This window comes from Herpailurus yagouaroundi, unplaced genomic scaffold, assembly GCF_014898765.1.
Source record: "Herpailurus yagouaroundi ecotype Mexico unplaced genomic scaffold, PumYag 183, whole genome shotgun sequence".
Lineage (NCBI taxonomy): Eukaryota > Metazoa > Chordata > Mammalia > Carnivora > Felidae > Herpailurus > Herpailurus yagouaroundi.
Window position 1 is genome coordinate 2227167 of NW_024412414.1, and position 13892 is coordinate 2241058.

General features: G+C 45.1%; 1 protein-coding gene across 1 annotated transcript in view; it reads right to left on the minus strand.

The window, feature by feature from the left end:
* IFT122 (intraflagellar transport 122) overlaps positions 1-13892 on the minus strand; it is a 74370-nt gene that overhangs the window by 32026 nt on the left and 28452 nt on the right. The window contains 6 exon segments of the mRNA XM_040491909.1: positions 3699-3896; positions 6500-6664; positions 8244-8381; positions 9685-9887; positions 11070-11208; positions 11365-11556. Coding sequence (XP_040347843.1) covers positions 3699-3896; positions 6500-6664; positions 8244-8381; positions 9685-9887; positions 11070-11208; positions 11365-11556 — 1035 coding nt within the window.

Genomic DNA, 13892 nt, shown 5'->3' on the forward strand with positions numbered 1-13892 from the left:
AGAGTTAAAGCTTTTTTTTTTTTTTTCTTTTTAAGCCATTCTGCCCTCTGACAGCAAGATGTGGCTGTTCAGGAGTGCTCATCTGTTCTATCGTACCATTCTTTCTACCTTTCCTTCCTTTAGAGGGGTAAAGGGGTACGGACAGGGGAGCAGCTGAGCCAGAAGCCAGGCCTGGCTCAGTCACATCCTAGCTGGGTGCTTTTTTGGGTAAACTGATTAACTTCTCTTTAGATGCCCTGCCCAGCTCACAGACTACTATGGGCAAACAGGACATGATCAGTACATCCACTGTATTTTCTCAGCACCAGCTCCTCGCCACCTCCCCAACTCTCCAGACTTGTTCCTACCTCTGCCTTTCTCTCTGAAACACCCTTGCTGCTCCTCTCCATGTCCCCAGACCTTTCAGGGCTCAGATCAAGTGTCACCACCTCTTGGAAGCTTTCTACACTCCCTGTGCACAATGAGCTTTCCTTTCTAAACTCCTTAGTGAGCACCCTGTTTCAATTTAGTTCTGTTTCATAGCATTTGTACTTTAAGATCGCTAATAACAATAACAATAGGAACTGGGCCAGACAAAACCCATAAAACAGGTATATTAACCCCACCACATAGAAAGTGAGGCTCCAAAGAGTGAAAGGAGTTGCTCAAGATCCCAGCTGGTTCGGGCAGCAAAGTCAGAACTCAAAGCCAGTGTTCTTTCCCCTAAACTGCACAGCTTCTCACCATGTTGAATACCCCATGAGGAAGCAACAGGCACATGAGAATCGAGGAGACGATGAGTGATTAACATTTGGGCTTGCTTGGGAAGTACAATCTGAGAGTGGGAATTTTAAAAATATCCTAACTGAACAAATGCCCTCTGAGTTTTACTTTATCTCACTATTGCATTCCAAGCATGAAGTCACCACTCACCCCAAGAAGCCTGACAAGGGCTTGTCGCCCTACTTGGCAGCACTGACAAACCAGTTCTTGCACAAGATGATGTAAATTTCGAAAGGAAACCAGAAATCCCCAGAGTGGTCTGATGCTTTCTCCCTCCTTTCTAGGCCAAAACCACAGGATGGCTGGAGGCAGAGGCAACAGATAAATAGCCTTTGTCTTGAGGCTGCCTTTCCTAACCCTTGGCAGTTCTGACCTGCTGCATCAGCAGGATGGCCTTGGTGAAGCCATGGGGGGCTGGGGCTGGGGGGGGGGGGGGGGGGGAGGGAGGGATGACTCTGACTTCTGAATCTTAAGGGCTTGGCAGAGGAAGCCCCAGGCCCCCCTTTTGGCTCTTCTTGGTCAACCAAAGTCAGGGAGCAGCAAACTGCATTTATCTTTGAGGTTGGGATGGCAGTCTTGGGAGAAAAACTTTCAGTCAACATAGTGTGTTTGGCATGATTAAGAAAGACTAGGTTTCTGGTGGATGCGGTGCATGGATCTGGGATGGGGGGCAGATGAGGACTATTAGGAAACAGTCCAGTAGGGGCTATTCTTGCCCCTCCTCCTGACGCCACTTCCACCCACCTCTCTCCTTCCTTTCTTTCTCTTTCCTTTTCCTCAAATCTGAATTCCATTAACATTTACCAAATAACTGCTCTGCGTCAGGCACTAATAATTTCTGCATGATGAGTAGCAAGGGTATCAACAACTTAGAGGAAGAAGTGGATTCCAGCCCCACCCTTTGTAAGAAGCCAGGCCAGGCTTTTGGTGACTATAAAGGTGGGGAGATCTTGGCCAGGCTGAGGACATAGGATCTCACTGTCCTGCCAGCCCTTTGACCATCCTTTGAAGCCCCTCAATAAAATGGTATCATGCCCTCCACCCTCACCCCCCAAAAAAAAAGAAGTTGAGCCGGGGACAGTGAGTAGGGCACGTGTGTGTGGAGGGCAAACACAGACTGATGCAGTCTCTCTGAAGGGCAATCTAGAAATGTGTCTAAAAATCTTTCAAATGTATGTGGTGTTTTACCTAGCAATTTGACTTCAAGGAATTCATACTGAAGAGCTAAGTTGGGACAGGTACAAAGACTCAGCAAGAAAGATGCTATCTACAATAGCAAAAAAGCTGTAAGCAGTGTAAATGTCCAACAAAAGGTAGTGGTTGTGTAAGATGTGGAAGGAACATCCATGTGATAGGACAAAAAGCAGTCATTAAAAACAGTGTGGGGGTGGGGACAGCAGGGAGGCAGGAATGGTTATAATAAAAGGGCAGCCCATGGGGCACCTGGGTGGCTCAGTCAGTTAAGCATCCGAGTTCGGCTCAGGTCATGATCTCACAGTTTGTGACTTGGAGCCCTGCACCAGACTCTGTGCTGACAGCTTGCAACCTATAGCCTGCTTCAGATTCTGTGTCTCCCTCTCTCTCTGCCCCTCCCCCACTCATGTTCTGTCTCTCTCTCCTTCAAAAATAAATAAACATTAAAAAAAAAAAAAAAAAAGAAAAGGCAGTCCAACATTAGAGATCTCATGGGTTGGTGGTGGGAGACACATGAACCTATCCAGGTAATACATGTATACTATAGTTTTGCAGACTGCTACCAGTGGGGAAACTGGGCAAGTTGTACAAGGGGTCTCTGTATGGTTTCTTATAACCATAAGTAAATCTACAGTCATCTTAGTATTTTAAAAATACTAGGAAAGTATATTTATTGATGTGGAGCCATGTTTCCAGTAGACTGCTGAGAGAAAAAGCCACACTGCTAGCTGACAGGCAATAATTCATATAGTGATGGGCCGGCAATATGTAAATGTTAGGTTAAATTGGAAGACAGTGATAAAGGAAGATGACTAAAAATCTCTCTCTTTTATAGTCCACATTCAGTAAAGGAAGAACAGCAAATCTGAGGTTTCATAAATTAGATTTATAATATTTACAGTAGATTCCACTTTTGTTTACAATGTTCATACAAATTATATACTCATAATTGTATGCTCTGCATATATTACATATACATATAGAAAAAGCCTGGGTGGATATGTTCTAAGACGTTTAAGAGTGATTCTCTTGAGGATGGGATTCTGAGAGCTAAGTCTTTCCTTCGTGCTTGCCTTTATTTTACGGCATTTCTACAATGGGCATGATTCACTCACAGAGCAGACAGGCAGCCTGGACAGCTGGGATTAGGCCAGACCAGACTTGGGTTGTCAATCTCTGCCCTCCTGTGTTTTTGTCCTCCTGTTTGTGGCTCCAGGTCCCCATTTCTGTTCTGGCCTCCTCCTAGTTTGAGAGACTTGTGCATAGTCCCATGCTCCCTTCTTGGCTCACACACCTCAGCACCCCGCCCCTCCATCCGACCCACATTCTCTTTCCCTCACACACACTACCATGCTCACACATCTACGCATATACCCAGCTAGACTCCCAGCTTTGCTGGCTTGCTCCACTCTGCCCCATGCACGGCCCTCAGTGAAACAGACTCTGTCTGCAGACAGACAACCCTGAATACCCCTCCCTGTCCCAACCAGGAAAGGGAGACCAGAAAGAATTGGAGGCTCAATAGGGTGGAGCTGTTTGTCCAAAGACACACAGGTTGTATAAGGTAGAGACAGAGTTTCAGGTTCTCGTCCAGAGTACCTTCCATGACATCATAACTGCAACTCCTCTCTCTTCCCTCTCTCCTCACCATCCATCCCCCACCCAATACACAAATGCATAGCCTGGCTTCCTGGGTCTTGTCTGCCCTGCCACAGCTGAGAGCTGACAAGCACCCTGGTTACCTGCGGCACCTCCACGGCCGACATGGAGAAGACATGGAGGCAGAAGATCTTGGAGCCATGGTAACCAACCACAAAGCCCTGTAGCTTCTGCTGGTGCACAGGGAAGGTGCTGGCTTTGATGTTAAGGTAGCCTCCTCCTGAGAAGCAGAGCATGTCCTCACACTGGGTGTTCCAGGCCACACTGTTGGCATTTGGCTCCTGAGGAACAGGAATAGTAAGGATCCTTTGACAACCACCCTGACCTTTGCCACCATTCCTGCATTCAAGTAGGCACTTTTTAAAGCCTGAATCAAACTAAATTGCTAAGAGTGGGATGGGGGAAAAGGGAGGAAAAGGGAAGCAGAAGAAAAGGATAGAAGCATAGAAGCAAAATCCTCTATGCCTCTATGCACTTGTTTATGTTGGAATTTTTTTAATAAACAAGCATTACTTTTGAAAAAAAGTATTATTATCCCAAATATTAATCATTACCTACTGAGAGAATGAGCAAAGTGGCTTTACTTCTGTTACAGAATGAGTACACACAGCTATACACAGAAGATTTAAAGGGATATGTTGCAGGGCTCCTGGGTGGCTCAGTCAGTTGAGCATCGGACTCTTGACTTCAGCTCATGTCATGATTCCATGGTCATGGGATTGAGCCCTGCGTCAGGCTCCGTGCTAAGCATGGAGCCTGCTTGGGGTTCTCTCTCTCTCTCTCTCTCTCTCTCTCTCCCTTCCTCTTTCCCTCTCTCCCTCTCCCCAACCCATACGTGCACCCGCTTTCTCTCTCTCTAAAATAAAACAAACAAGCAAGGGTGCCTGGGTGACTCAATTGGTTGAGTGCCTGACTCCTGACTTCAGCTCAGGTCATGATCTCACAGTCATGATCCTGTGGTCATGAGATAGAGCCTTGCGTTGGGCTCTACACTGAGTGTGGCACCTGCTTAAGATTCTCTCTCTCCCTCTCCCTGCCCCTTTCCAGTGTGTGTGTGCTCTCTAACTCTAAGTAAAAACAAAAATAAAACAAGCAAACAAAAATAAATAAAAGGATATGTTTCAAAGAATTAACAGTGATTGTTTTGGGGTGGGTGGAATTGTGGGTGCTTTTCCATTTTTTATGTTTTTCGTTTGCCTGAAATTCTCTTTTGATCATAAACATCTATTATTTTTTATCATAAGGAAAAAAACTGTTATTTTTACATTATAAAATAATATATCATCTCTGCATTTACAATTCTCATGCTGTAGAAATACAGTCACCCTGGGGGGGCACTCCCTCTCCTACAAGTTTTCTGCTTAGCAATGGAACCCCAGGGAGCAGATGTTCATACCTTTCTGCCTAGAATCTTTTACAATGTCTGAATCTTTTATAATGAGCATGGATTACTTTTATACTAAGCAAAAACAATAGAGCTGTTTTAATTTTCAGGGGGCAGGGGCAGTGGAGAGAAAAAAAAGATAGTTGGGAATGCTTATATCTTCTGACAAGGTCTGAGAATTACCCTCCCTAGCTACTACAGAACCTTCAGTGGAGATGGGGAAGGACACACACCCTTCCATTCCTATATGGTTCTAGGCTCAGACACAGATTCATAACTGGAGGCCTGCTAACCTACCTACAGGAGGTAGTGTTGAGGCTGAGGAGAGGAAAAGTAACATTTAGGGCCATGTTTTGTAAGGCACTGAGCTACTTACTGTAGTCTCGTTTAGTACTGTAGCAATTCTGTGAGGGGGCAATTACAAGTTCAATTTCAGAGAGAATAAAAAATTCAGGTTCAATGAACTGTGCTAACTTGCTTGAGATCACACTGTAAGTGGTGAGGGTAGGACTGGAGCCCAAGTCTGTCTGAAGACAAAGCCTATGCTCTTTCTTTCCCCTTAACCACTCTGCCTCCACAGTGATATAAGTGAGTTGTTATCTACTGGAACCACCTTGGGCTAGCAGTAGCCAGGTGGCCCCTTCTAACTGACTGAGGCAGCTCCCTACACTCTAACATCCCTCTGTCCTGCTGATTCTGCTCCCAGGGACAAAGAAGAGCCCTGAGAAGGGGACCTCAATCTGCCAATTAACACTGGGAAACTTGTGGCTGAAGAAGCCAGTCAGCTTTAGGGGAAGCTTGCTTCAGGCAAATGGGCCCTGACCTCTTATAAAGCCCTATACAGGCAAAGAGTGGCACTGAGTCTGGCAGAAAGCCAGCCAGGTGGTGGGCATGAGGCCTTTGGGCTCTCTTCTCCAGTGACACACTTCCACCGGCCACAGGACCAAATGGTGTGTAAACTGCCTATGCCCCCAAACAGTTCACATTTTGCTGGCTCTTATAGCATCTTTGTGAAATAAATAGAAGGGAGGGCTTCCCCCATGCCTTCCCTTCTTTCAGATGACAAAACTTGTCCTATTTCTTTACTACGTCTTAGGTCACTCATAGATACAGGCATATCTCCAGTAGGTGAGAAGCCCTTTTGCAAAAGAATCATCATCTCATTGAACAATACACTGAGACCCTATCACATGCCCCACTGATATTTATTATTATTCCTTTACGGTTCACAGAAAGAAAAGTGTTACTTGCTCATCTTATCTGTGAGGAAACCAAAGTCCAAAGAGACTTTTTCCAGCTCCTGCAGCTCATGTGTGGGAGGGGGTGGGCTGTGCCCTGGGGCCACTTGGGCTCTGCACCCCTGCTCAAAGCCTATACCCCTCCATGTCACCACTCCTCCCAGAGATCTGCCTGGGAGCCAGAGCGTGAGCACCTCCTGCAGGAACTAGGAAGCTAAAAAAGAAGTCAAAGGACCATGTCATGGAAACTCTGGGATTTCACCTGAAAAAGCAACTCTTTGCTATGGATGTCATACACCAGGCACATGTCATTTTCATCCACCACGGCCAGCTTCTTACGGGAGGCACTCATGTCCAAACAGCGTACAGCTGTGGCCTGCTTTAGCAAGACGATGGCAAAGAGATTGTCCACAAAGATCTTTAGGATCTGGCAAAATTTCAGAGAGGAAAAAAAAAAAAGTGAGTTACCATGGCAACAAGACTCTGGAACTCTGCCAGGTATTGGAATCCCATGTGTTCTACAAGCACAACTCCCACTAACTTCAACAGAGGCTCTGTGCAGAGAAAAGGACTCATCAAAAGAAGGGAGCGGGGACTTATCCTTAGGAAACCAGAAGTACAGTTCCTCAGAGGTTGCCAAAGTAATGACGAGCCCCAAGATGCAAGAAACTCTCTTAAATGTCTGCTTGACGGGGATTTGTTAATAACATTACCCAAACTTCAGAGTTGGGAGATCTGAGTCACACTAACACAGGAAGAGGCTACTTTATTTTTTTATTTTATTTTTTTAATGTTTTTATTTTTTATTTTTGAGACAGAGAGAGACAGAGCATGAACGGGGAAGGGTCAGAGAGAGAGGGACACACAGAATCTGAAGCAGGCTTGAGACTCTGAGCTGTCAGCACAGAGCCTGACGCAGGGCTCGAACTCATGAATCGTGAGATCATGACCTGAGCCGAAGCCGGACGCTTAACTGACTGAGCCACCTAGGCGCCCCAGGAAGAGGCTACTTTAAACACTGACAAGACATCTGGTGTAACTACAGCAAAATAATGATGATGATGATGATAAGGATGATGACAGCTATCAGTTATTGACTATTTTTGACAGCCTTATGCAACATGAAGCATTATCCTGATTTGTAAAACCTCAGTCTCAGAGTGGCAATGTGACCTGCCTAGGGTCATACAGCCAGTAAGCAGCTAAGCACAAACATGATCCCAGGTTGACCTGCCCCCAAAATCCACGTTCTCAGGTCTCACAATGGAAGTGACAGCTGACCGTGAGAAAGAAGCAGACTTTCCACCCTTTGGTAGTGCTACCCTGCAACCCGCACTAATTCATACTTCATGACTTCTGTCCCCAGGAAAGGCCTGATAAGCCTCAGCCACAAGCCATCTGCTAGACAGCTTGGCTCTCAGGCTAATGCGGTTATATTCTCACTTTCAAATTTCCATGTAGCCCACTTAGAACTTTTCTTATTTTGAGCAAAGAACACACACACAAATCTGTTTAACTTTGTATAACCTAGATTTTCCATGTCTATATGAGCAAAGGGCCCAGTTTTCTTACAATATCTAGTAATAATTGCCTGAAGACCAGTACCCTCTAAGACACAAGCTGAAACTCACTGCCTTAATCCATTCATTGCCCTAATAGGGATCTGACCTAAGAATGAGCTATGCCTCCCTCCTTAGCAAGCCACTGAAACTGCACCTCTAACAAATCTCCCACCTTCTGGATGCCCTTAAACCCACTAATCCACTCTACAGGCAGCCCAGAGGCCACAGTGCCAACCCTGCCAGGATGCGCATGCTAGAAGTCTTTGGCCTGAAGCTGTTCTCAAAACATGAAAATCTGGGTTGCCCTCCAATGTGCCTATGGCAAATGTGGGGTGGGGGACACCCTTTTCCTGCCCCAAGAAACCATTCAGGGTTGTAATGAGACTGGTCCCTGTGTCAGCACACAGATTATCAGCCTGATGGGAGACACCTGAGAACACTCACCTGTCCATTCTTCAGGCCTACTAACAGACCTTCCCTTCCTGGAGGGCCACCAATCACCTTGATATAGCGAATAAGAGACTCCATCTGCCACTCCCGCTCTTTCACTCCACTGAAGGACAGGCACTGTAGCCGTTTCTCCTAGAAAGCAAACCCAGTTCTGCATGGATATTTGACAGAGTAAGTGTTCCCAGCCCTCCCCAGGTGTTCCTGCATGTGAGGGATGAAAAATACCTCAGGGTCTATTGGATCTAGTCCCCATGACTGGCATTGTTCGTTAATCCTTCACACAGCCTTCACCACAGAGCCCAGCTCAGCCTCACATCTTCTGTGCAGACCTCTAGGCAGCCACAGCCAAAGGCAGCATCCAAAAGCATATCTTTTTGCCACATCTATCCTATAACTTGTTGCACCTGAAAACTGCTTTTAGTTCTAGACATAAGGGAGGTTTTAATTGTATCTTACATACAGTGGTTTTTAAGTTTATTTATTTTGAGAGAGACACAGTGTGAGTTGAGAAGGGGCAGGGAGAGAGGGAGAGAGGCAAAGAGAGAGAGAGAGAGAGAGAGAGAGAGAGAGAGGGAGAGGGAGAGGGGGAGGGAGGGAGAGAGAGAGAGAGAGAGAGAGAGGGAGAGGGAGAGGGGGAGGGAGGGAGAGAGAGAGAGAGAGAAAGAAAAAGAGAAGGAGAGAGAGAGAGAGAGAGAGAGAGAGAGAGAGAATCCCAAGCAGGTTCCATGCTGTCAGCACAGAGCCTGATGCAGGGCTCGAACCCACAAAGCTGTGAGATCATGACTGAGCCAAAACCAAGAGTCAGACACTTAACTGACTGAGCCACCCAGGTGCCCATACATACAGTGATTGCTAAAGGATTTCTTAAAACTTTATCACTTCCAACAGGCCTACTTTTATGAATCCAAATCTACCTCTACTTCCAAGAAAGATGCTGGGCTGGCCTTATCTCAAAGTCTTTCCAAACTTCTCTTGGCATTGACTTAGACATTTTCTAGGAAGCTCTAAGTTGAAAAATTTTTTTCTGTGAAAAAAATCTCTCAAAAAGTAAAACTTCCTTTACTATTTTTGACTTGATATCATAAATATTTTTGTTTAACAGATAGTAAAATATACATGTAATATATATATTACATATATTTACCAAAAAAATGATCATTTCTATCAGTATATGCTTTAAGTCATTAAAATATGTATGATCCTAGTATAACAAAGTGCTTTGCAATACAAAAAGGAATTTTCCTACTTATGGTCCATGACTTTCCGGTAGAGTCCAACTCCTCTAGATGTCAATAAAATGAAAGCAATGAACAGCTACTGAGTTTGAGGGAAAGGGACTTTCTTGGTGTCCAACTTTAAAACAATGAGTTGGGTACCCTATCCTTGGAGGAAACATGAAGAAGATTCAGCCCGATTCCTCCAACCTGGTGCCCACCTGGCAGAGGATGATGTGATCGGCACACACCACCAGGAGGTTGCATTCAAACTTCTTGACAATCCTCTCCTTCACCCGGTAATGCATGTCTGACGAGTCGTCTGAATATAACTCATAGATGAGGATTTTCTCTGGCAGTTGGATAGCTAATCGATTTTTGTAGATGGCAATTTTCTTGACAAGCTCTTTGCATTTAATCCGAACTGTCAAAGAAAAAAAAAAATTCTAGCTCTAGCATGACGTTAAGTAAGGTAGAAGGCAGAGAAATTAAAAGCTGTCATTTAATGGCAATTAAAGGAGACACTTCCATCAAAAAAAAATCTTTACAGACTGTCTAATATGTACAATCAGCTCTACTAAATATGGGAATCCAAAATCATATACAATCTTTGTGGTCCAAAGCTTACACCTGAGTACGGAAAGTAAAATTCTTAGCATTACCATCACTTACTGAATATAAGTTTAAAACTCCTCTGCACAGCATTAACAGCCCCTGATGATCAGAAGTCCATCTGAATAAATACCCACATCTCTGGCCACTCCCCACCCACCACCCTCAATAACAGGGAAATGCATGTAGTTTCTGTATACACTAGGCTCTCACACTCTAACTGCAGACCAGGTGGAGAAAGTGTCCCCAATAAGGGAAACTGGGGAACTGCCCAAGTAGCTATACCCTCACCAGCACAGCTGGAATCTTCAAACAGAGGTGCTCCCATATGGGAACCAAAGGATGCCACTGAATCTGTAAGACAACCCTCAGTGTGCATACCCACACACAGGCACCAGGCAGTGTGCTGTGGCCAAACATCTGTATATGAATACACCTGAAATAAGTGGATCCTTAGCCCATTTAATCAGCATGGCTACTGGGTGGACAGCGGAGGAGGCTGAGGTTCAGACTGACTGTGCTAGGCCTGGAACCCAGATCTTCTAAGCGTGTGATGACCCATTATCCCTGCTTACCTCTGGGGTAAGGACCCACCAGCAGGCAAGTGGAGATGAAGGTGAGAGAGAAGCATTCCAGTATATCCACACCAGAGAGGATACACATCCACAAAGACTGATGCAGCTCAGCCACCTTGGCTCTGATGTGTCATACATTATCCTTCCCTTAGTCAAGAAGTCCACGTCCCCCTTGGAATTGGCAGCAGCAAAATTATGTGAGTCTGTGCCTTTTTTTTTTTTTTTTCGAGAGAGGGTTTATTGCTTTCTTTAGATTCTCAAAGACATGTACATCCTCCCCTTACCCTCAGAAAAAACCAAAAGAAGAACCAGTAGTCCAATGTGTTTCCAAAAGACTGAGGAGGAACATTTCCTATCATTTTACTTGCTCTGTCAGCAGTCCTCTCAACCTATCCCTCTTCCCAAAGTCTGCCTTTTACCTTTCTGCTCAGTGATCAGGTGCTGCACGATGACATCAGTCATGCTATCCCTGTAGGCATACCGGTCCTTGTAGAGACCGTGGACAGTACTGAAAATAAGCTGGTAGAAGGAAATGGTGCCATCTTGGCAGCCTACCACCTGTAGGGAAAGAGAGTTGTCAATTCCCAGCTCTCTCTGGAGAAAGAGTCTGCCCTCCCATTTGTCAGGAGCAAATGTCAAGGATCTGACTGGCTAAACATGGCTGATGTCTGTGCCTAGTCAGGCAACAGCCCAACAGAATGGACTTCTTCTTACCACGTAGTTGGAGTCAGGTTTCACTTTACACGTCCACACCCAGGAGTTCTGCTCCCCAACAGTCCCAAGCCGTACTCCGTCCTTGGTGAAAAGGGATACTTGTTTGTCTGACCCTCCCAGCAAAATGTACTCCCCTTTAGTAAAGTAGCTGAGGCAACAGGGGTCAAAGTTCAGTGACCGATCCTTCCCAATCTGAGGAAAGAGAACACACACCAAGGGAAAAACCATTCCTAAATCCATACTATTCACAATACAATTAAGGGCTTTTCCTAATGACTTTAATGGGGGGAGTCAAGAAGACAAGGGCAAGCTGGCCAGAGTTAACTCCTGTGTGATTCCATCATGAACACAGGCCAGCCTCCTCTGGAGCACCCTGCTTCTCCCCTCCACACAGCTGAATCCTCCACTGCTTGAGTTGGCAGTTATCTCCCGGAGTCCCACTAGCTGCTCCAGGTGTGTGTCTTAGCTCCTCGGCCAATCTGGACCCTCCTCCCACTGGGACTTTCTCCCACAGGCCTCCTCCACACACAGCCTTTGCAAGGATTTCAATGGTTCCCCTCAGGTTGGTCCTTCCCCTTCCCCTTCCCCTTCCCCTTCCCCTTCCCCTTCCCCTTCCCAAGTATTTCATAATGCTAAATTCATCTGGTTTAAAAAACTGTCCTCTGTTCTGAAACTACACCCATCATACTTCTCTTTATAACAACCTTACTGAGGTATAACTCATATACCATACAATTCACCCACTTCAAGTGTATAATTGGGATGCCTGGGTGGCTCAGTTGGTTGAGCATTCGACTCTTGATTTTGGCTCAGGCTCCCTGTGTCAGTGCGAAGCCTGCTTGGGATTCTCTCTCTCCCTCTCTCTGCCCCTCCCCTGCTTGCTCACCTGTATGTGTGTGCGTGCACGCATATGGTGTGCACATGTGTGTGCATTCTCTCAAAGTAAATATACATTTAAAAAAAGTGTGCAGTTAATTATGCAAACATCATCACTAATTCAGAACATTTCTTTTTTTTAATTTTTTTTTTCAACGTTTATTTATTTTTGGGACAGAGAGAGACAGAGCATGAACGGGGGAGGGGCAGAGAGAGAGGGAGACACAGAATCGGAAACAGGCTCCAGGCTCTGAGCCATCAGCCCAGAGCCCGACGCGGGGCTCGAACTCACGGACCGCGAGATCGTGACCTGGCTGAAGTTGGACGCTTAACCGACTGCGCCACCCAGGCGCCCCTGGAACATTTCTATCACCCCAAAAAGAAACCACATACCTGGTAGCTGTCGATCTCAATTCTCTTTTCTTTCCCTCCTCTGTCAACCACTAATCTACTTTCTGTGTCTATAGTTCTGCCTACTTTGCAGATTTCACAAATCTCCAAATGGGAGATGGGATCTCACAATTTATGAATTGGATCACACAATTTGTGGCCTTTTGTGACCAACTCATCCATATTGTAGCGTGTATGAGTACTTCATTCTTTTTCATTGCTGAATAATATTCCATTACATGGAATCCATTACATGAATATACCACATTTTATTATCTATTCATCAGTTAATGGCCATGTGTAATTTTTGACTATTATGAATAATGGTGCTATGGGTATTTGTGTACAAGTTTTTATGCAGACATGTTTTCATCTCTTATGGATACATATATCCAGGAGTGAAATTGCTGGATCAGCTGGTAACTTTATGTTTAACCTTCTGAGGAACTGCCGTATTTTTCAAAGTGACCGTAACATTTTATATTCATACCAGTAGTATGTAAGGGTTCCAGTTTTTCCAGCCCAGTGGGTATGATTTTGATTTGCATTTCCCTGATGTCTAATGATGTTAAGGACCTTTTCATGTGCTTATTTGGCCACATGTATATCTTGTTTGGAGAAATCTCTATTCAAATCCTTTTTCCAGTTTTTAATTGGGTTGTCTTTTTATTATTGAGTTGTAAGAATTCTTTGTATATTCCAGATATATGTCCCTTATTAGATATATGATTTGTAAAAATTTTCTCCAATTCTATGAGTTGTCTTTCAGTTTTGGTACTGTCCCCTTAGCTTTTAGGATGAAGGTCAAGCTCCTGAGCTCAGCTCCCTTGGCCAAGATAAACATCTTATAGTTTGCCAAGCAGACCCTGCTCTTTCAGACCTTCATGTCCTCACAAGTGCTATTCTCCACCACCACCCCAGCCAGAACTATCCTCCCTCTCTCTCTCTCCACCAGGTGTCATCTCCTACAAAAAACATCCCCTATCTCTTCACCCTACCCAAGGATGCTCCCTCCTTTGTGTTCCCATGGCCCTGTGCTCACCTCCCCCACAGCACTGCTCTCAATGCTCTGTAGTTACAGGTTTAATTTGATGTCCTCTCTCCCCTTTTAACCTGTTAAAAAACCCAAGCTCCTTATGGTCACTGGAGTTTTTTTGCTGCCCTGAGGGTGCTTTTTGTAAATAAAAAGACTATTTATGATTACCATTGTTAAATAGGCAAAAAAAACCAAAACCTCACAACAACAGTTTATTAAAGAAATA